Raw genomic sequence first — 23285 nt, 5'->3', positions numbered from 1 at the left:
GCTGGTAGGTTAATTGGATCCGGTATAAAATTGGCCCTACTGTGTATGTATGAATGTGAGTTAGGGACCTTAGATTGTAAGCTCCTTGAGGGCAGGGACTGATGTGAATGTGCAATGTATATGTAAAGCGCTGCGTAAATTGACAGCGATATATATTTACCTGAAATAATAATAATAACCGGGGCTCATCTACAAATGGGAAATCTGGGAGTTTCTCGCGCCTTCCGGCTCCATGCACACTAGAGTTTTTTTAAGCTCCTAGAAGCTATTAGCATTTTTTTCTTGCTCCTAGAAGCTAAAAAGTAATAAGAAGGGGGGTCGAGACTTTAAATGAGACATGTGACCCGGCCAATGGGATAAAAAAAAAATATTTATTGTTACAATGACAATAGCATAACATCCGACAAAAATGCAAATTAAAATGTTGGTATAGAATGAACAGCACTGGAGATGTGAGCTGGTATGCATGTCCCAAATCGCACAATGGGTGCAATAAATCAAGTGTGGAGCCAAGAGTACATAAAGATATATGGCATCAGTAGGCTCGAGCTCCTGATGAAGTGGAATATGTCCCACAGAAACACGTCGAGCCTACTGAGCCGTGTTTTTTATCCCATTGGCCGGGTCACATGTCTCATTTAAAGTCTCGACCCCCCTTCTTATTACAATTAATAGGGATGGAGGTACTTGGTTTCATACCAAGTGCCTCATCTAAAGTCCCATACCTCCCCCCCTTCTTGCTAGAAGCTAAAAAGTGTTATCCTAGGTGTCCATGCACACGACTTCAGGCTTTTAGCATTTTTTGAGCTGCAGCGTCTAGGATCAGAAAAAAAAAAGTGTTTTTGTCGAGTTTTTGGAACATTTTTCCAGCAGAAAAAAATGCTGAATGCTCCTAAATGCTCTAACTGCTTTTTTTCTGCATGTACTGCAAAAACGCTAATAAAATGCTAATGCTCCTAAGCTTCTGAAAAATCTAAAATGCTACCAGAAGCTGCCACAAAAATGCTATTATCAGTGTTTTTCATCCACCGTTTTTTTGTTCTAGCCTTTTTTGAGCTTATGGAAAAAGCTAGTGTGCATGGAGCCTTCATTTCAATTTTCAACTCTAGAGCAATAAAATGCGTGTGGTTGGGAGTCAGGGACGCTGGAAATAAATATGGCCGCACCCAGAACTAATTTGCCAGGTTTTTATAAGATGAAATTTAACAATGACAAAACGCTGAACTCCAGGATTAGTAAATATTGTTTAAATCCATTCTCCACGTGTATTCTTCTAGAATCTCAGTGTGCTTTGTGTATTTCTTCCAGATCTGTGCAGTAATCCAGTGTGAGACTTTTCCTTCCTGTAAAAAAAAAAAGACCGCTCACTGCTGCTCTCTCTTCTTGTGCAGGGTGATTGGTCTGGTCTCCTCCCCCCCCCTCCTGTAGTGTTCTGGCTGTGGTGGGTGGATCCTGCTGGGCCCCTCCCACAGCTCAGCCCGCAATATATACAGCACAGTGATGTCGTCACTGCTACTTTTAGGGTTTGCTTACACTTGCAGTTGTGTGAGTTTAAAGCCTGCGTGGTTTTGTTGCCCCGCCCAGCCCCCCCCCCCCAATACTCAAATGTGAAATTGAAACGCAATATTCCCCATGCATAGATTCAAGATAACCGGCAGTTCAGTGATGCTGGGTGCTGTAATGACTATAGGTTGGAAACCGTAGATGCTCAAAGTGAAACAATGTCATCAGCACACCAAGGATTCCTCGAAAGGGTCCAAAGCTTTATTCCGTGGTCTCAGTAGAGATGTAGCAACGTTTTGGAGCCACGCAGAGCCCCTTCATCAGGAAAGTGACTTATTCACTTTAAGGTCATCACAGAGGACAAGGGGGCACTCTTTACATCTAGAGGAAAACAGATTTAGTCTCCAAATACGGAAAGGATTCTTCACCGTAAGAGCTGTGAAAATGTGGAATAGACTCCCTCCAGAGGTGGTTCTGGCCAGCTCAGTAGATTGCTTTAAAAAAAGGCCTGGATTCTTTCCTGGGTGTACATAATATAACTGGGTACTAATATTTATAGGTAAAGTTGATCCAGGGAATATCTGATTGCCTCTCGGGGGATCAGGAAGGAATTTTTCCCCTGCTGTAGCAAATTGGATCATGCTTTGTTGGGGTTTTTTCGCCATCCTCTGGGTCAACTGCATCTGGAGTACTCTGTCCAGTTCTGGTCGCCAGTCCTCAGGAGGGATGTGTTGGAGCTGGAGAGAGTCCAGAGAAGGGCAACTAAACTGATTAGGGGGTTGGAGGACCTTGACTATGAAGAGCGTCTACAATCGCTCGATTTATTCTCCCTGGAGAAGAGACGTCTGAGGGGGGACATGATAGCAATTTATAAATATCTTAATGGGGATCTCAACTTAGAAAAAAAGCTGTTCATTCGAAGGAATTGCATGAGGACTCGGGGGCATACAATGCGATTAGAGGAGAAGCGTTTTAACCTCAGGCAACGCAGGGGATTCTTTACTGTTAGGGCTACAAGATTGTGGAATTGTCTACCACAAGAGGTGGTTTCTGCGGGTAGTATGGTGGCTTTCAAAAGACTCTTAGACTTACATCTCAAGGATCAGAACATTCAGGGCTATGTTAGATGATTACAGCCACACACACCTACACAGGTTGAACTGGATGGACTATTGTCTTTATTCAGCCTCACCTACTATGTAACTATGTAACTGCGGGTATAGGATTGTGTATATGGGATTGCATGGTTGGGTTTTCTTAACTGTTTTTTGTTTTTTATTGGTTGAGCCAGATGGACTTGTGTCTTTTTTCAACCTATGTGACCACGGAATAAAGTTTTGGACCCTTTCGAAGAATCCTTGGTGTGCTGAGGACATTTCTTCACTTTCCATACTCAAATGTGAACGCATCCTTGGTTCTCATCTGTGCAGCTTTCATTTCAATGGGCTGCCTTACCCGCAGAAACACAAGGAAAAAAGTCCCAGACCCTTTTTTTAAAAAGCAAGTCACACCGAAAAGCTGCTTGCTGTGGGGGCACTCAAAAGGGAGGGAGGGGCCAGGAGAGTGGAAGAAGGACCCGAGAAGAGAAGGATCGGGGCTGCTCTGTGCAAAACCAACTGCACGGAGCAGGTAAGTATAATATGTTTGTCATTTACTACCAGCCTTTACAATCACTTTAAGGATTAACGGCACCCCTGCTAAAGAGCAGCACGATTTTGCATATGTTCCTCCGACGTGCAGTGTTGTGAACGAAGCCTGGGGAGCCTCTGGACTGGAAGATCCAATCTCCACTCACTCCAATCACGGCAAGCAATGTCTGACCAGACCTTCAGGGACTCAATCTCCCCTTTTCTCAGGGTCCACTGCCCTGGACCTGTACAGCATTCCACCAGAAACCGCTTAGTCCGTTACATCTACGCAGAGTTCAATATACACAAGGTCCAGTACCGACTGGCTGTATTATAGGCAATCCCTGCATTTTAATCCCATTGCAGCGGTGCCCAGGTACCATCCCTCTTAGCTTCACAGCTGTAGGAATGGATCAGGATGACCAATCGTCCAATCAACCATGAATCTGGTGCAGTCATGCAGAGAGCTGCAATTTGGTGACCATCACATTCAGACACTGGCGAAAAAACAGAGGCACTTCCACTATGGGAGGCATTATATAGGAGAGGACTTCCTGTAGGTTTGTTTCAGCCACTGTCCAATCACCTAGACGGGGCGTATAACCTAGATAGTCATGAGTTATAGCCTGCTCTGTGTCCGTAATGTAGGGTTAAAGAAATCATTTTCAAAGTCAGTGACTGGGAGAAGGTTGGGAAACACTGCTGTAAATTGCTGCAGTATTCTGCACTACCTACTTTCACTTTAAAGTAGGGATCAACCGATTATCAGTGGGGCCGATATTCACTTCTTTTGAAGAATAGGTTATCGGTCACAAACTTGCTGATATTCCTTCAAGTGGTTGTACCGGAGTGATGCCTGCAGCTAGAGGCATCATCTCGGTACCAATTTTTAAAGCAGACGGTCGGTTTTCTTGTAATGACAACCGATGCGGCTAATCAGCCGCTTGGCTGTTATTACAAGCAGTGGGAGGGGGCATCCCCCCCACCACCTGGGTCTCCCGTCCCACCAGGAGGCCAGAGCGACCAGCTGGCATGTCTGCCAGCTGGCTGAAGACCTGAACAAAGCCGGAATCGGCTCTGATCGGGTCTCTGATGTAGTAACTCGGAAGTGATGTCATGACATCACTTCCTGTTACTGGAGCCTTAAAGGCTCCAGATTTTTTTTTAAAAATAACGGTATTCAAAACAGCCAAATCTTGCATTTTGAATGCTTTGACATTCAGAGGAGGTGTTTGGGGTCTTTTAGACCCCAGATCCCTACATAAAGAGCACCTGTTACTGCATATTACTGTCACAGGGGATGTTTACATTCCTTGTGACAGCAAAAAAAAAAAAAAATAAATAAAATAAAAAAAACTTTAAATGTACAGAATATCGGCACCTAATAATCTGTTATCGGCCTGAAGGGTGGCCGGAAAATATCGGTATCGGCCCTGAAAAAACTATATTGGTCGATCCCTACTTTAAAGTGGTTGTAAAGCCTTAAGGTTTTTTTTACCCTAATGCACTCTATAGTGAAAAAACCTTCTGTGTTGCAGGTCCCCCCACAGACCCCCCCTTTTTCTTATCTGAGCCCGATCCAAGAGTAGGCATGAGCGCAGCAGCTCCAGCCGGTGTTGCTCTCCTCATTGGACAGATTGGTAGTAGCAGGGGCCATTGGCTCCCGCTGCTGTCAATCAAAAGCTGTGACACGTGAGCGAGGGGCGGGTGAGTTCCGCTGTCTGTGTCAAAAGATGGAGCAGAGGGACTCGGGAGCGAGCCTGCATGGGTACCCCTATGGAAAGTGCCTTTACGTGGGGGCACCCGATTAAGAGGAGGGACCCGGAGCGCTGGCAGGGGACCCCAGAAGAAGATTGCACTGCACAGAACAGATAAGCATAGGCACATGTCTTCAAAAAAAAAAAAAAAAAAAACATTTACAACCACTTTAAGAATCAGTTGGCGGTTTGGTACAGAAAAAACCCGATCAGCAGCTTGTTTACATCATCTTCAGGATGGGCGTTGCAGTTTGGACACTACATGTATTTTCGGAAAGGTGTTTCGGACACAACACGCGGCTTTAATTAAATGTCTCCTTGAGGGGAAAATAAAAATGGGCATATTTCAGCAAAAACGTGGAGGTTTCTCATTTGCCAGCCGAGTCCCCCTTCCAAATCCTTTTTCCAAAAATGAGAGATGGCAAAAGCAGAGGATTCCAAAGCGTTCTGTTTAGAAGACCGTCTGAGAAATCCCAGGAAAGCAGATCCATTTTATTATACAGAGAAAAACAACTTTATTTGTAACGCAAAACAGAATTTGGCGACATTTCAAGTAGCTCCTTAGATCTCGTTCACACAGGCGCACCGATCCGTACCACCCATGTAAAAGGGCCGTCCTCACCCACTCAGGATGCACAGGTGTTCTGTTCAGCAATGACAGGTGGACAGGTGCACAGTCCTGCATGGATCTATAAAGTAGACCTCCACCCTAATGCCCTGTACACACGTGCAGATTATCTGAAGACTTTTTCCTTTAGATTTACCAAAACCATATAATATAAGGGCAAACAAACACTTTCAATTTGTATGCAATCCGGCAGGCCCTTGCACTACATAGAAAAGGTAAATCTGAAGACAAAAGTCTTCAGATAATCTGCACGTGTGTACGGGGCATCAGGCTGCACTCACATCTTTACATTTCCTGAACGTGTGACAAAACACACAGAAAGGCACGTTTTGGCCAATAAATGCACATGGGAATGCAGCTATGCTAGGTGTTTATGGTTACAGCCAAGGAAGGGGTAGGGGGCAGAGTCCCAGATAGGCGGACTGAGGTTCTGATTTTAAAGCAGTTGTCAACCACAGCAGTTAAGAAAAAAAAAAAACAATGCCCAGTGTCTACGTCTCTCCCCGCAGCAGCTGAAAGCTGGCAGGAGGGGGAGAAACTGGCTTGCAGCTGCTGCAAAGAGCCGCACAGGGTTTCCTCCTGTAATTGCCCCTCCGCCCGATTCCCCGTGCTGTTAGGGCCCCCCTGTGTGCCCGGGCCCCCTACAGGAGGGCTGGTGGTCCCCCCTATCAGCGGCCCTGGGCTTATCTATAGGTAAGTGGGTTTACAACCACTTTAAGTGCCGGTTCACACTTGTGCGGTTTGCGAGATCGCATGTAATTCGGAGCGCACTGCTCCTTCATTACATGCCATCTCATGTGTGGATGCGAGTTCAGCCATACACTTAGTATGGCTGAATTTGCAGCGCATCGGCAGCAAACTCGCACATGAGACTTTTTTTGAGCAGCAACAGAATCGGATCGCACAGTGGTTCTCACTTGTGCGATCCGATTCTGTGCCAACTTGCAGATCGCACTGCGATATGCGATTGCAACTGGGGGTGTCGTTAACTTTTAATTGACACCCCCAGCGTATCCCATATGGCAGTGTGAACTGCCAGATGTGCGGATGCGATGCGGGAACACGCTGCGAATTCACAGCGTTCCCGCATCGCACAAGTGTGAACCGGCACTAATAGCAGCAGCTATACATATATAGGGTGATATACTTGTGTTTTATTGGATTTTATGACATAATCCACAGCACTGGGTGAGTGGGTAAGCCCCCGTTCACACTGGGGCGACCTGTGAGGCGACCTGGTCGCCTCACAGGTTGCCTTCCATAGGGAAGCTGCGGACCTTTTCTAATAGGAGCGACACAAGTCGCTCCGACTTAGAAAAAGGGTCCGGAGTTTCTTTGGGGCGACCTGGAGCAACCGTCATAGACTTCAATGTTATGAAGTCTGTGCCGGCCGCTCCAAAGTCGCGGAGCGCTGCTCGCACCGCGACCTCGGAGGTCGCCTGGGGAAGTCGGATCGCCCCAGTGTGAACGGGGCCTAACAGTGGTGATTATACTACTAGATCTTACTCTTTTCTTGAGATATAAACAAAACTGCTAAAAATATCACAATAGACCGAGTTCCACCTACCAGTTCAATCCCTTGTGGGAACGGCGTTTCGCTCCAGTCCGTCAGAGGAAACCTTTGAATTATTTTGCCCAATCCTTCACCAGAGGCTGTGAATAGAAAAGAAAAAATAAAGTCAATGTTCCGCAGCTGTATAACCACAATGAGATACAGAAGGCTTTGTTCTGTGCTGCAATCCTATCATCATTTAAACTTGGGATTGTTTCTGTGCTTTTCAGCCAAGACTTTCTACCCTCCAACACAGGGTGATAAGCAGATCAATAGATACTATACAAATTGCAGAACAGAGATGAGCCTTATCCAGAAACAAACTCTGAAATTATCCTACAGGTGAATGACGCTGAAATAGCAAAGGTGCAATCAAAAAAAGAAGAGTACCTGTCACTGAGACAGGAATACATGAACATGCAGCAGTTCACAAACTAAAGTGGCCTTTTTTTTTTAACCAAATTTATGTATAAGGCCTCATGCACACTGGACATTAAAAAAACGCCTGTAACATTGTAGTGAGTTTTTCAGTGTTTTTCAACTTTTTTGCATTGGCGTTTTTCAGCGCTTTTTAGCGCTCTGCAAGTTTAGTAACTCCCACTTTCCCACAATGCATCTCTGCCTTTATTAATTGTTTAGTCGCCATTTTCAGAGCAGAGAGAGCACTAGAGGAGAGAGGAGCACTGCATTGTTCAGGGAACGATTAGGTGTGGAGAAAAAAAGGGTCCTACAACATTTTGGTGCAAATGTGATGCAATTTGAGCCATACAAAATATATGGCTTAAATCGCATCGCACGAGAAAAAGAAAAGGTTCCCCTAATGGTGGTATTTTAAAGGCACTCCAAAAATTAAAAAAAACATATATGAAATATCAAAATAAGACTTTATTGAAAATAAATAAATGTAGAAAATATAAAATCAGCAAGCAGTACATATTACATATCACAAGATGCAGGTGATGACCACATTGGAACCGCATCGCACAGACATCACATGTGATGTGCACAGGAATGCGGTGCGTTTTTGGTGCAAATAACATGCGGTGTTCAGAATGCACCAGTGTGACTCCAGTTCCATGAACGACACCTCCAAACACAACCCGCAGGATAAGAGTTGGCGCATCACACATACCTATATAGCATCAAGGGGTATGCAGTTCATGTATAGTCATTAATCTGGTGTAGTTGATGGCTGAAATAGATTACACTCAGGGCCAGCTCAGCTGCAAAGAGAAGTCAGCTCTGAAAGTGAAAATAAAAACAAAAAGCAGAGCGCCTCTAAGTGTTATCAGTTTAATTAAAAGGGTAATGCAGGTACAGGAAAACTGCTCACATTTAAAACAGTATAAAATAGCTCATCTGTTAGGTGGTCTGCAGCATCCCCTGCACCATCTCTTGGAGCTACTAACATCCAGCCTTGGACCCCTGTGTTCCTGCAGACCACCTAACAGATGAGCTATTTTATACTGTTTTAAATGTGAGCAGTTTTCCTGTACCTGCCTTACCCTTTTAATTAAACTGATAACACTTAGAGGCGCTCTGCTTTTTGTTTTTATTATCCAAACACAACCCAGGCTTAAAGAGTAACTCCACATTCCTTGTGAATGGGAGTTATTTCCTAATTCTCAATCAGCTGCTGCACCGGGGCTCTAATGAAGAAAGTGGCACGGTCTGCATCCTTTTGGATGCAACTTCCCTTTTGGGAATTTCTCACCAAAAATGACATTTTTTTTTAGCAGTGGATGCCCAAAATCTGACTTGTATCTTACATAGTTACATAGTAGGTGAGGTTGAATAAAGACAATAGTCCATCCAGTTCAACCTGTGTAGGTGTGTGTGGCCGTAATCATCTCACATACCCCTGAATGTTCTGATCCTTGAGATGTACGTCTAAGAGTCTTTTGAAAGCCACCATACTTCCCGCAGAAACCACCTCTTGTGGTAGAGAATTCCACAATCTTGTAGCCCTAACAGTAAAGAACCCCCCACGTTTCCTGAGGTTAAAACGCTTCTCCTCTAATCACATTGTATGCCCCCGAGTCCTCATGCAATCCCTTCGACTAAACAGCTTTTTTTCTAAGCTGAGATCACCATTGAGATATTTAAAAATTGCTATCATGTCCCCCCTCAGGCGTCTCTTCTCCATAGAGAATAAATCAAGCGATTGCAGACGCTCTTCATAATTAAGGTCCTCCAATTCCCTAATTAGTTTAGTTGCCCTTCTCTGGACTTTCTCCAGCTCCAACACATCCCTCCTGAGGACTGGCGACCAGAACTGGACAGAATACTCCAGATGCGGTCGGACCAGAGTTTTATAAAGTGGAAGGATTATAGTCTTATCTCTGGAATACATCCCTTTCTTTATGCATGCTAATATTCTGCTGGCTTTGGCAGCTGCCGCTTGACATTGCATGCTGTTGCCTAATCTATCATCAACCAAGACTCCCAGATCCTTCTCCATTTTTGATTCCCCCAAGGGTTCCCCTCCTAACGTGTATTGTGCTTTTATGTTTTTAGTCCCCAAGTGCAAAACCTTACACTTCTCCACATTAAACCTCATTTGCCATGTCGTTGCCCACTCCGTTATTTTGTCCAGGTCATTCTGTAGGATATCTGATTCATGCTGTGCAGTTATTGCCCTGCCCAATTTTGTGTCATGCACTAAGTCTGCATCTTAGTGCAGACTTCAGGGAAAATCAGTAAGCCAATCACACAAGCAGGAAATTGCATTTCTTGGGGGGGGGGGGGGGGGGCGTTCTGTATACCATCTATATACAGAATGCATCCAGGTTGCCATATTGTATTTTACAGAAAATTACAGAGCTGCCGATTTAAAAGGAAAGGTCATTTTAGCTACTTGCCGTCCTCGGGTTGCAGTAGTTATACTACTTCTTCTTTATACCATTGTTTTCCCATGACAGAGGAGTAACACTTTAACCACTTGCCGACAGCCCCACACAGATTTACTGTGGCAGGGTGGCTTGACTGCACATAATCACGGAAATCTACGTGATCATGTGCACGCGGTCCCGCCGGAGCCGCGCTCCGGCTATGATTAGACACTGCGGGAGCCAGATCGTGGGAGGAGCAAGATCGCCTCCGGCCTCCCGCGATCTTCAGAGAAACTGACAGGAGAGCCGTCTGCCTATGTAAACAAAGCAGGCGGCTCTTCTGTCACACAGGCTCATTAAAATGGTGTGTCTCAGCTGAAACACCGATCTCAGTGTGCCTTTCACAGAGCCACCCCAAGTCAGTGAGCACAATTAGGTATACATTTAACCCTTTGATCATCCCCCGTGTTAACCCCTTCCCTGCCAGTGTCATTTATTCCGTAACCGTGCATATTATTTAGCATTGATTACTGTATTAATGGCACTGGTCCCCAAAAAGTGTCAAAAATGTCAGACAAAGTTTTAAAAAAAAAAAAAAAAAAGTCAGTTAGGGGTCAGATCTGTCCTCCGCAATGTCGCAGTCCCACTAAAAAATCGCTGATCGCCACCATTACTAATAAAAAATAAATAAATAAATAAAAAGTCCAAAAAATCTATCCCGTAGTTTGTAAACGCTATAACTTTTTCGCTTTTTGGGATTTTTTTTTTTTTTTTTTTACCAAAAGTATGTAGCAGAATACAAATTGGCCTAAACTGATAAAAAAAATTAGATTTTTTTAAAAAAAATTTTAAGAATGTTTTATAGCAGAAAGTAAAAAATATTGTGTTTCTTAAAAAATTGACGCTCTTTTTGTTTTGTTTATAGCGCAAAATCTAAAAACCGCAGAAGTGATCAAATACCACCAAAAGAAATCTCAATTTTTTGGGAAAAAAGGACATCAATTTTATTTGGGTTCAGCAACGCACGACTGCGCAAATGTTAAAGTAACGCAGTGCCGAATCACAAAAAATGGCCTGGTCATTAAAGCGGAGTTCCGGCCACAGAATAATTTTTTTTTTTTTAAATACTTCCCAAACAGTGATCCCCTGCCCTTAATACATCAGCTAATCCGGTTTTATACATTTAAATAATAGACTGACAATCATAAAATCTTACTTTATAAATTGTTTGCAGAGCGCCGCGATCTTTTTCCTGGTCACCCGAAGCCACAGTATGCCAGTATATGCCCTGCTTCCGTGTTCTAGATAGAGGGGGCCGATGAATGCAGCGAGAAAAGGAGCGGCCGGCCGCCTACGTCACTGCCCATTGCATTCTGGGAGCGATGAGTAAGAGCTCCCAGGACACATTGCGGGACAGGAAGTGACTGCGCGGGCCGCGGAAGGAGGAAGTGGATGTAAAGGTGAGTATATTATCTTCTGAAATAAGGTAAGTGAAAAAAAAAAAAGCCGGGAATATCCAACTCTTGTACAGGTTAAGGAAGCGGATGCCATAAAATCTAAAGTAAAGATTTTGTGGCCGGAACTCCGCTTTAAGGGGGTAAAACCTTCAGGAGCTGAAGTTATTAATTAGTGTTATATCAGTGGTCCTCAACTCCGGTCCTCGGGGCCCACTAACAGGCTAGGTTTGCAAGATAACTAAATTACATCACAGGTGATCTCATTTGCTGCTCAGTGATTGCAGTATTCTAGTCTGCATCTCCCCAAGGTAATACAATCTGGCCTGTTAGTGGGCCCCGAGGACCGGAGTTGAGGACCATCATTGGGTTGGTGTTCACTGCTACAAATCAATCTCCTTCATACCTGAAGTTCTGTTTTACAAAAAACTGGGGTTCCCCTAGTTGGGACTTTTAAGGCACATAAAGATAAGAAAAATGGATAAATAGAAAAATAATACATTTTATTAAATATAACAATGATGGGTTAAAAAGACATGTGCAAGCATATAAAGGGCAGAAGGAAATAACTCATATCGCTAGTTCTGTTTTAAAGCCACAGACAACAGTTTATTCTGTAGATCTTCCCTAGGAGATCAGCTAACCTGCATTATTAACCACTTGCCGACCGCCGCACGCCGATCTACGTCGGCGGTCAGCCCCTCACAGGCAAAGTGACGTAGGGCTACGTCACTAGCTTGTGAGGGTCTAGGGAGCGAGCGCGCGCCGCCGGAGGCGCGCTCCCGCTCCCGCGTGGTCACGGGCCCCCCCGCGCGTGTGACCGGCGGACCCGATGTCCGCCGGCCACTCTGCGATCGGCGGGGGAGAGGGAGAAAGTCAGGCAGCTTGTGTAAACAAGCTGCCTGTCATTCTCCCCTCTGTATGAGAGCTGATCATATGGATCTACTATGTAGATCCGTTGATCACTCTGCATACAGCTGAAGCCACAGCCAATCACAGTAAGAATCACGCCCCTAGGGACACACACAGCCCCTCCCTCTCAAATAAAGTTAACCCCTTCACTACCAGTGTATTTTTACAGTAACAGTGCATATATATAGCACTGATTACTGTAGAAATGTCACTGGTAACCCCAAAAGTGTCAAAAATGTCAGTCAAGGGTCCGATCTGTCCGCCGCGATGTCGCAGTACCGCAAAAAAATCGCAGATCGCCGCCATTACGCGTTAAAAAAAAAAAACAACAAAAATGACAAAAATCTTTCCCTTAGTCAGTAAACGCAATAACTTTTGCGCAAACCAATCAAAATACGCTTTTTGCGATTTTTTTTACCAAACATAGGTAGCATAAAACAAATTGGCCGAAAATGTTAAAACATTTTGATTTTTACATTTTTTTTGGGGGGGAATTTCATATAAAAAAAAGGGAAAAATATTGCTATTTTTGCAAAATTGACGCTCTTTTTTTGTTTATAGCGCGTGATCAAAAAAATCGCACAGGTGATCAAATACCGCCAAAATAAAGCTCTGTTTGTGGGAAAAAAAGGACCCCAAATTCGTTTAGGTACAGCGTCGCACGACCGCGCAATTGTCCGTTAAAGTCACGCAGTGCCGAATCGCAAAATACCCCCTGGTCGTTTAGCAGCCAAATCCTCCGGGGCTTAAGTGGTTAAGGGTCCAACTAGCGTCACAAGCTGAGACAACTGTGACTAATATTTAGAGATCTAACGAGCTCTGCTATTTCTAAATATAGAACATTTTGGATTTAGACCAGAGTTCTCCTTTAAACCAAAATCATATTTTGGCTGCACCTTCCACCCTATCACCACACTAGCTGTAAATCGGATTTGTCGGTGAACATTAGATTCCTCGACAAGTACATTAGCAACTGAAGCGAGCATTAAATAAACCGGGGCATAAATTAAAAACGCCGTCTTACGGGCCAAAAAATGAGACAGTTTTTGCTCTTGTTGTGCAATAATTAACAGCACATGTTCGCTGCGCCGCATCTTTCGAGCATGAGTCAAAGACAACTGAAAAACAGCACGGCAGATCTGCACCGGTTACACAAAGTTCTCGAACAAAGTCCCAGCACGGCTGCCGAGAGTCGTCTTGTCCAAAAATACTCACGATGGTTTCTATTCTGGGTCTGGGACGGCGCTCGGTATGTAATTCCGTGTAAACAGGGCGACATCTGGAGAGGAGAATATAAAAGGCGATGGATTCGGCCAATTCTGCATCCCCAATGTCATGGTGGGATGATCAATGGATCCCACAAGTCAAGCCAATATGAATGGAAAGGTTTTGATCTCTTCCCATCTTCCTTAATTCTTCCAGAACGCTGCTCGCCCCGCTCCAGCGCGCTTAAGACGGCTCACGCTGTATTCCGATGGGCTGGTGCTGTTTGGTATGAAACGCTCCCCCTCTGGCTGCCACTAGGTGCCTGGCTGTTTCTGGCTACAATGCTTAACACCACGAGTCAATGGCTTGCAATACAGCCGTGGCCAAAAGTTGAGAATGACACAAATATAAATTTTCAAAAAATCTGCTGCTTCAGTGTTTTTAGATCTTTTTGATGTTACTATGATATACTGAAGTAGAATAAGAGTCGGTTCACACTGGGGCGGCACGACTCTGTACTAATTCGGGGGCGACTTGTGCAGTCCCGTGCACCGTGACTTAGGCGCGACTTGCACGGACTTCACATAATAGAAGTCTATGCAAGTCGCTCCGAGGTCGCCCCGAAGTAGTACAGGACCCTTTTTCGAAGTCGGAGCAACTTGTGTCGCTCCAATTAGAACGGGTCCTGTAGCGGTCAATGGACTGCGAGGGACCGCGACTTGTCAGGCTGACAAGTAGCCTGACAAGTTGTGAATTGAGTCTTAAAAGCATTTCAAAGTGTCAAAGTCTTTTATTGACAATGACATGAAGTTTATGCAGAGTCAATATTTGCAGTGTTGACCCTTCTTTTTCGAGACCTCTACAATTCACCCTGGCATGCGGTCATTCAACTTCTGGGCCACATCCAGACTGATGGCCGCCCATTCTTGCATAATCAATGCTTGGAGTTTGTCAGACTGTGGGTTTTTTTGTTCACCCGCCTCTTGAGGATTGGCCACAAGTTCTCAATGGGATTAAGGTCTGGGGAATTTCCGAGTCATGGACCCAAAATTTCCATGTTTTGTTCCCCAAGCCACTATCATATTTACCTTATGGCAAGGTGCTCCATCATGCTGGAAAAGGATTGTTCCTCACCAAACTGTTCTTGGATGGTTGGGAAAAATTGCTCTCGGAGGATGTTTTTTGTACCATGCTTTATTCATGGCTGTGTTCTCCCACTCCCTTGGCTGAGAAGCAACCCCACACATGAATGGTCCCAGAATGCTTTACTGTTGGCATGACACAAGTGGCACTCATCTTTTCTTCTCCAGACAAGGTTTTCTTCCTGGTGCCCCAAACAATGGGAACAGGGATTCATCAGAGAAAATTACTTTACCCCAGTCCTCAGGAGTCCAATCTCTGGACCGTTTGCAGAATATCAGTCTGTCCCTGATGTTTTTCCTGGAGAGAAGTGGCTTCTTTGATGCCCTTCTTGACACCAGACCATCCTCCAAAAGTCTTCTCCTCACTGTATGTACAGACGCACTCACACATGCCTGCTGCCATTTCTGAGCAAGCTCTGCACTGGTGGTGCCCAGATCCCGCAGCTAAATCAACTGTAGGAGACGGTCCCGGCGTTTGCTGGACTTTCTTGGACGCCCTAAAGCCTTCTTCACAACAATTGAACCTCTCTCCTTGAAGTTCTCGATGAACCGATAAATAGTTGATTTAGGTGCAATTTTAGTAGCAGCAATATCCTTGCCTGTGAATCCCTTTCTGTGCAAAGCATTGATGACTGCACGTGTTTCCTTGCAGGTAACCATGGTTAACAGAGGAAGAACAATGATTTCAAGCACCACCCTCCTTTTAAAGTTTCCAGTCTGTTATTCTAACTCAATAAACATTTAGCCCCGGTTCACACTTCTGCGTGTGCGGGGTTCGCATGTAATGTCGGAGCGCACTGCTCCGACATTACATGCGATCAGCTGTGCGGTGCGAGTTTAGCCATACAGTTTGTATGGCTAAATTCGCATCGCACCCGCAGCAAACACGCACAGGAGGCATTTTTGCTGCCGCATCAGGATCGGATCGCACAGCGGTTCACACTTGTGCGATCCGATCCTGTGCGAACTGCACGATCGCACTGCGATATGCGATCAAACTGGGGGTGTTGTTAAGATTACATTGACACCCCCAGCGTATCGCATATGGCAGTGTGAACTGCCGGGGGTGCGTGTGCGATGCGGGAACAGGCTGCGAATTCGCAGCCTTCCCGCATCGCATAAGTGTGAACCGGCACTTAAGAGTGATTTCCCAGCCTTGTCCTCGTCAACATTGACACCTGTGTGAACAAGAGAATCACTGAGACGATGTCAGCCGGTCCTTTTGTTGCAGCCGGTCCTTTTGTTGCAGGGCTGAAATGCAATGCAAATGTTTTATCTTTGGGATTAAGTTCATTTTTATGGAAGAGAGCAACTTTGCAATTAATTGCAATTCATTTGATCACTCTTCATAACATTCTGGAGTATATGCAAATTGCCACCTAAAAAACGGAGTCAGCAGACTTTGTGAAAATTAATATTTGTGCCATTCTCAAAACTTATGGCCACGGCTGTATACACTGAATATTCATAACATGATGACCACTAATAGGTAAAGTGAATAGGATTGATTATCTCGTTACAATGGCACCTCGAAGTGGGTAGGATATATTGGGCAGCAAGTAAAGAGGAATAGTGCCCTGTATCAGTGGGTGGAGTAGTGCCCCAAGGGCCAGATAAATGCAAGCAAAGGGCCTCATCTGACCCTTGGGAAACAGTTTGGAGACCACTGGCCTAGTAGGGAACTGACTGCTTCAAATATACAACCCAAACAACCAATCACAAAGCAGGAACAATGCACAAGGCAATCTGCTGTCAAGGAACTGTAACCACTGAAGACACAACCAGCTGGCTGCCAGTAAAAGCAAGGTGCAGATTAACATTTTGACTCAAATTCAACAACCAACAAACACTAAAAGCAGGGTAAAAGTAAAAAAAAGGACACGGGATTAGTATGTGGTTTCACAAATTCATCCAAAACAATTGAACCTATAATGCCCGGGAAACGTCATGACCAAAACTTGAAAGGCGCTGCTTTGTTCGAGACATCTCCGGATTAGGCGAACATAGCAAACCCAAGATTATTTCCCAACTGGCACGTAAACAATGTCAGTCTTGTCTAACCTGTCTCAGCAATTGTAGTCTAGGAATCCCAAATTGGAGTACACACAGTGCACGCCTATTTGTACCCATTCATCTTGTTTCATTGGCTTCGATATGCTCGGTGTGGAGCGTCTACGTGAAGCAGGTGAAGAAAACCAACCTGAAGCAAACATATGCTATTGTCTTGCCACAGCACATAACCTGACAAGGTACGGTCACAAGGCAAGGCACGAGGTGGGTAAAGAGACAAAAAAACAATCTATTCCTAAAATGTTTTATACATACAAACAAGTTGAAAAAAAAAACTTGATAAACATTGAAATTGAAAATTGTTTTTCCGTTTCCTACTGGGAAGATTTCCCTTAATTTCCTGACATGGAGAAGCTGAGAAGTCCCCTTAAACAGCTGTCATCAGAATAGGTGTCCCATTAAAAGACCTCGCCTCCTGTTTCAATGGCCAACATATTTATGGATTGGGCAACACAGTGGCTTGGTGGTTGGCACTTCCGCCTAGCAACACTAGGGTCGTCTGTCTGAATCCTAACCACAGAACTACCTGCCTGGAGTTTGCATGTTCTCCCTGTGCCTGTGTGGGTTTCCTCCAGGTACTCTGTTTTCCTCTCACGCTCCAAAGACATGCTGGTAGGGTAACTGGCCCATGTCTAAATTGGCGCTAGTAGGTTTATATATGAATGAGTTGGGGAGCTTAGATTGTAAGCTCCTTGAGGGCAGGAACTAATGTGAATGTATAATATATGTGTGGAAAGTGCTGCGTAAATTTACGGCGCTATACAAGTACCTGTAATAAATAAGTTTCCTGTTACTTTCTGTCACGGTGAGAATGGTCACAAAGATAAAAAGAGAGGGTGACTGCACAATGGGACACAGACAACAGCTACTTGATCAAGCTGCTCACAGATTGCTGTACAACACATGTGTCAAACACAAGGCCCCGGGCCGAATCTGGCCCTCCAGACCATTTCATGTGGCCCTCACACCTCTCCAGGAGCTGCAGTAGAGCTCCAGCCCTCCTTTGGGCCTCCTCGAGACCCTTCACTTTCTGCTTCCTAGCCCTGGCCCCAGCCTCTTCCCAGCAGCAGCACAAGGTAAGGGGGTGCCCTTTGATGTAAGGGAAGGAGGGGGGGGAGACTCTTGACTTCTGATGTAAGGGGGTTGGGATACTCTGGACTTCTAATATTACAGATGCAACCGGCCCTTTGAGGGCAATCATAATGCTGGTGCGGCCCTCGATGAAGTTGAGTTTGACACCCCTGCTGTACAAACTCAATTTAAATACATTCCACTTTAGACTGATTATTGAGTTTCCATACATGGTTTCATTTTTCCAATCACCAATGAAGGTACAGCCCCGAAACGTGTTGGCTTTGCAATCAATTTATCATTGCAATAGACTTCTAATTGTACATGAATATTATAGTGTGGCGTTTTCATTTTAGCTTTACTCAACAAGCTTGACAGATGTTCTAACCCTTCACCACTCTATCCAAATCTATAAAGTTTTGGCTTTAGATACACTCAAAGCTTTGAATTGAAGGAACAAGGAAATTAAAAGCATTAAATTAGGAACCCCCCCCCCCCCCCTGCCTATATTGGTCTTGGTGGTAATGTGGTGTTCAAGGATCACCAATAACACAGTTTCAGAATAGATGGACATTATTCATCCAAACTCTGGATGCCCGCCATTATCCCTAAAAACTCTGGATGCCCGCCATTATCCCTGAAAACTCTGGCTGCCCGCCATTATCCCTGAAAACTCTGGCTGCCCGCCATTATCCCTGAAAACTCTGGCTGCCCGCCATTATCCCTGAAAACTCTGGCTGCCCGCCATTATCCCTGAAAACTCTGGCTGCCCGCCATTATCCCTGAAAACTCTGGCTGCCCGCCATTATCCCTGAAAACTCTGGCTGCCCGCCATTATCCCTGAAAACTCTGGCTGCCCGCCATTATCCCTGCAAATTCTGGCTGCCCGCCATTATCCCTGCAAATTCTGGATGCCCGCCATTATCCCTGCAAATTCTGGATGCCCGCCATTATCCTTCCAAATTATGGATGCTCGACATTATCCCTCCAAATTCTGAATGTCCACCATTATCCTTTCAAATTCTGGATGCCCACAATTATCCCTTCAAATTCTGGATGCCAACAATTATCTCTTCAAATTCTGGATGCCCACAATTATCTTTTCAAATTCTGGATGCCCACAATTATCTTTTCAAATTCTGGATGCCCACAATTATCCCTTCAAATTCTGGATGCCCACAATTATCCCTTCAAATTCTGGATGCCCACAATTATCCCTTCAAATTCTGGATGCCAACAATTATCTCTTCAAATTCTGGATGCCAACAATTATCTCTTCAAATTCTGGATGCCCACAATTATCTCTACAAATTCTGGATGCCCACTTATCCCTGCAAATTCTGGATGGCCACCGCTTATCTCTTACAACTCTGGATGCCCACCATCATCCCTCCAAAATCTGGATTTCCACCACTATCCCTGAAAATTCTGGATGTCCACCATCATCCCTCCAAATTCTGGATTTCCACCACTATCCCTGAAAATTCTGGATGTCCACCATCATCCCTCCAAATTCTGGATGTCCACCACTATCCCTCCAAATTCTGGATGCCCACAATTATCCCTCCAAATTCTGTGTACCTCTGTTGGATGTTATCACATCCTCGGCAGCTACGTTCCAGATGTCTAACATCTTCTTGGCAACGACAAAACGTTTTTTTTTGGTTTTTTTTACGCCATGTTCTGTACTTTAAAAAATGTTCAATAAAAATGTATTGAAAGGGGGCATGGCTAGCAGCGGAGATATGAGCAGCATGACTCCAGAGCTCTGAGTGCACCTCTTAAACCTGCAAAGATCAGTCGGCGATTCTGCCATAATTTTAACCCAGACAGCTCGGGCTTACTGCCAGCTACACCCTGATACCTGGCAAGATGGTAAAGATTGGTTCCCAGGGCCCTAAATAGAGTACTCTCAAGATGGCTCTGGCTCTCCCATGCTCACCGCCGCCCAGAGACTTCCAGCGGCGCTCCACACGGGGCGGATCAAGGATAACAACATCTAAAGGTATACAAGGTACTATAAAGAATAAACCCCCTACAACTATTAAAGATCATTTTGCAGACTCTCCTGTGGCCCCACGAAGGTATGATACAGCTCCCCCATTACTCAGTGGGGGAGCGGACCCCTGGGTGAGGGGGCTTGGGATGAGAGGGAATACACTGAGAGCCCTGCACAGGAGGAGATGGCTGAGGGAGAAGGGGACACAGGAGAAGGTGATCTCACTGTAAAACATATTATGGAGGAATACCAACCCAGATAGACACAGTCAGGCTGGATTTATCCATTTTTAAACACGATATGCAGAAGATTCGGTCTAGAATCTCCACAGCCGAACAAAGAATTTGTGACGTTGAAGACACAGTTAACACCTTAACTGCTGTTAGATCCCAAAAGCAAGATTTAAAGGAACACTCTGCTAAGCTTGGAGATTTCGAGGATTGCATACGCAGAAATAACCTGCGCTTCATTGGATTTCCAGAAGGGCCTGCAGGTAAAAACCCTGAAAATTTTCTTGAAAACTGGTTGACATCCACAATAGGGACAGATCATCTTTCCCCCCTATTTGCTATTGAGAGAGCTCATAGGGTACCCATGCGCCCTCTTCCATCAGGCTCACCCCCAAGACCAAAATTGGCAAAACTCCTTCACTTTAGAGATAAAGAGAATATTCTAAGAGTAGCTCGTAACCTCTCCGAAATTAAGTTTAATGGAAATCGGATCTCCATTTTCCCTGATTTTTTTCAGCAGCTACCCAGAAACAGAGAACCGCCTTCAATACAGTTAAGCGACACCTTCGGGACAAGCAACTCGGTTACAGCATGATGTACCCTGCCAAACTACGAGTGGTCAGTGATGGCAAAGCCCTTTTTTTTCTCCTTCTGAGGCCTCAGAGTGGCTTGATGACTTGGAATTAATTTTTTCTTTCCTTTTTTTTTTTTCTTTTATGGTTTATTAGCAGTTATAATTGTGGGTTAACACTTAAGATTCTTGGAAGTTATAGGCACACTTTACTCATCACTGAGCTAAACATAATGCATACCTGCCCTTCTGTGACTCTAAGGATACCTTTCATGGAGCAGAAGCTGAATAATAGACATACTGTTGAAAGAGGGGCAAGAAAAAGCTTGCACCGGACTCCATTTTTTCATTTTCTTCTTACTGAACTTTTTATTTTTTCAACAGTGACATTCTACTGACATTGTGTTTTTTTCCCTATTATGTTGTTTTTTTGAGTGGGGGGGGGGGGGAGAGACCCCACTCTTACTAGTTTGAGACTGGCATAGTTATGTCCCCAATTTACGTTGAGGTTTTTGGGATAAAGCTCACTGCAGTTTTCAGCAGAGAGCCAGGTGTGTGTGGGGGGGGGGGGGGGGGGCATACTGGTTGTTGTTTTTAGCTCTCTCAACAGGTTTATACATTAAAGAGGTGGTCTATTCCATTTTTCTGATTATAGCGGTAGCGAGACATTCCAGGTAAACGGTTACGATGTGGTTAAAGAGGAAGTAAACCCTTCTCTGCAAGTTGTACCTATAGGTAAGCCTATGATAAGACTTACCTATAGGTACTGTAAATATCTCCTAAACATGTACCGTTTAGGAGATATTTACCTTACATGCAGCCAGTGACGTCACTGGTGCATGCGCTCTGAAGGAACGGCCGCTCGTGCCATTCCTTCAGAGCCCCGTGCCGTGACCGTCGGCTCCTGCGCGCGTGCGCGGGAGTGACGTCACCGCAGCTCCGGCCAATAAGATGGCCGGATGCCGAGATCCCGCAAGACGGGCGACTGGACATGTCGCCCATCATAGAGGTAAGCGGGCGGCACGGGGGGGGCTCGTTCTAAGGTATTTCATAATGAGCTAGTATGCGATGCATACTAGCTCATTATGTGTTTCTCTTTCAGGGTGAAGAAAGAAAAAAAAAAAAAATATGTGGGTTTACAACCTCTAATGCTGACACTTTCTCTACTGCCACGGTTCCTTTTATTCATAGTGGGTGAAAGCTCCTCTTTAAGCCACTGTACTTATAAGCCGTGTCATGAGTCTTAAATTAATTACTTGGAATGTTAGATGCCTGAATTCTAAAATCAAGAGGTCCTTGGTGTTGGACCACTTTAAACGCAGGAAAGCCCATGTCCTCTTACTACAAGAGACCCATCTGACCGTCTCTAGAATAATGGCATTGAAGAGACCTCGAATTGCTCATGCCTTTGACACTACATATGAAACGTTCTCCAGAGGGGTTTCTACTTTAATTACTAAAGATCTCCCTGTACAAATTGTGGAGGTGAAAACTGTCCGGTCTGGATGCAATAGTTGTGTTAAGTAATATGAATCAATAATTTACAATTGTAAATCTTTACCTCCCTCCACCTTTTGAGACGCCTAAATGATTGTATGCTAGCTGTCTTTTCGGTTGCTCAAGAAGCCATTATTATAAGGGGGGGTTAACTCTGTGTTGGATCCTGCCCTTGACAGATTATACTGTACAATATGTCCTCAGACAAGCCTTAAAGACCTTAAAGACTGGGCACCAACATACAATCTAGTGGAGATATGGTGGTGGAGACACCCTGGGAGTAGAGAATACTCTTGCTATTCTGATTCCCATAGCCTTTTTCAGGCCGGATATGTTCTTTGCACTGCCGGACTTGCTTACCAAGTTTACTGGTGTAACATATTTGCCTAGAGCAATTTCTGATCATTCACCCCTGGTATTGGAACTACAGGTATCTGAACCTATGCCGCAGGAAGTGTGGCGTATAAACCCATACTGGCTAGTAGAACCCATGGTTTTACATACCTGTACTGAAGCTATCTCACATTATTGGATCGAAAATGAGCAGGGGGTCTGATCATGTACGGTGGGATGCCTTTAAAGCAGTAATGAGAAGGGCTTATACGAAGGGGGTTAGAGCCCTCAAAAAGGCAAAAATAGAAGATCTGGTGGGTACTCTAGGTGTGGCTGAGAGGTCATATATTTTAGATCTCACCCCTGACATTTATCAGTTTTGGAAATCAGCTCAAAGAAATTATGAACTAGCCCTGGTAAACAAGACCCAGAAAAGGTTTTTGTATCAGTCACAGAGAATTTTTTAATCTGGTGACCGAAATGGGCCGATTTTAGCCTTTTTTGGCGAAGCCCATCCCAGACCCTATAACCATCGCTAGTATCTATGACCAAAACAATATCCTTCATTCATGTCAGGAGGGAATACTAAACTTCTTCCTGCAATTTTATACTAATCTCTATACATCTCAAGCCCATTATACCCTCCCTGAACAATATGAATATGTATATTCCATTCCCTTCCGTAAGCTCACCCAGGCTCAGAGTGCTATGCTAAAAGAACCAATCACAGTGGAAGAAATAGAGCTAGCACTCAAAACCTTCCCCAAGCATAAAACCCCAGGCCCTGATGGCTTACCGGTGGAATGGTACTTACGCATCGGGACGCTTTATTATCTAATTTTTTGGCCATGTACAAGGCTATCTTTCAGACCCAAAATCCTTACCTGATAGTTTTAATATC

At 44.7% G+C, this 23285-nt stretch overlaps 1 protein-coding gene across 4 annotated transcripts in view; it reads right to left on the bottom strand.

Annotated features, from left to right (window-relative positions):
- The window catches only part of SBF2 (SET binding factor 2), a 645230-nt gene that overhangs the window by 494126 nt on the left and 127819 nt on the right, over positions 1–23285 (bottom strand). For all 4 annotated transcript variants that reach the window (XM_082270857.1, XM_082270858.1, XM_082270859.1 and 1 more), the window contains exon 2: positions 7084–7169. In XM_082270857.1, coding sequence (XP_082126983.1) covers positions 7084–7169 — 86 coding nt within the window. The remainder of the gene's footprint in view (positions 1–7083; positions 7170–23285) is intronic.

Source organism: Pelophylax lessonae (genome assembly GCF_965119305.1).
Source record: "Pelophylax lessonae genome assembly, chromosome: 10".
Lineage (NCBI taxonomy): Eukaryota > Metazoa > Chordata > Amphibia > Anura > Ranidae > Pelophylax > Pelophylax lessonae.
Note: the sequence above shows the minus strand (reverse complement) of the source record. Positions and strands in the feature narration are given on the sequence as shown.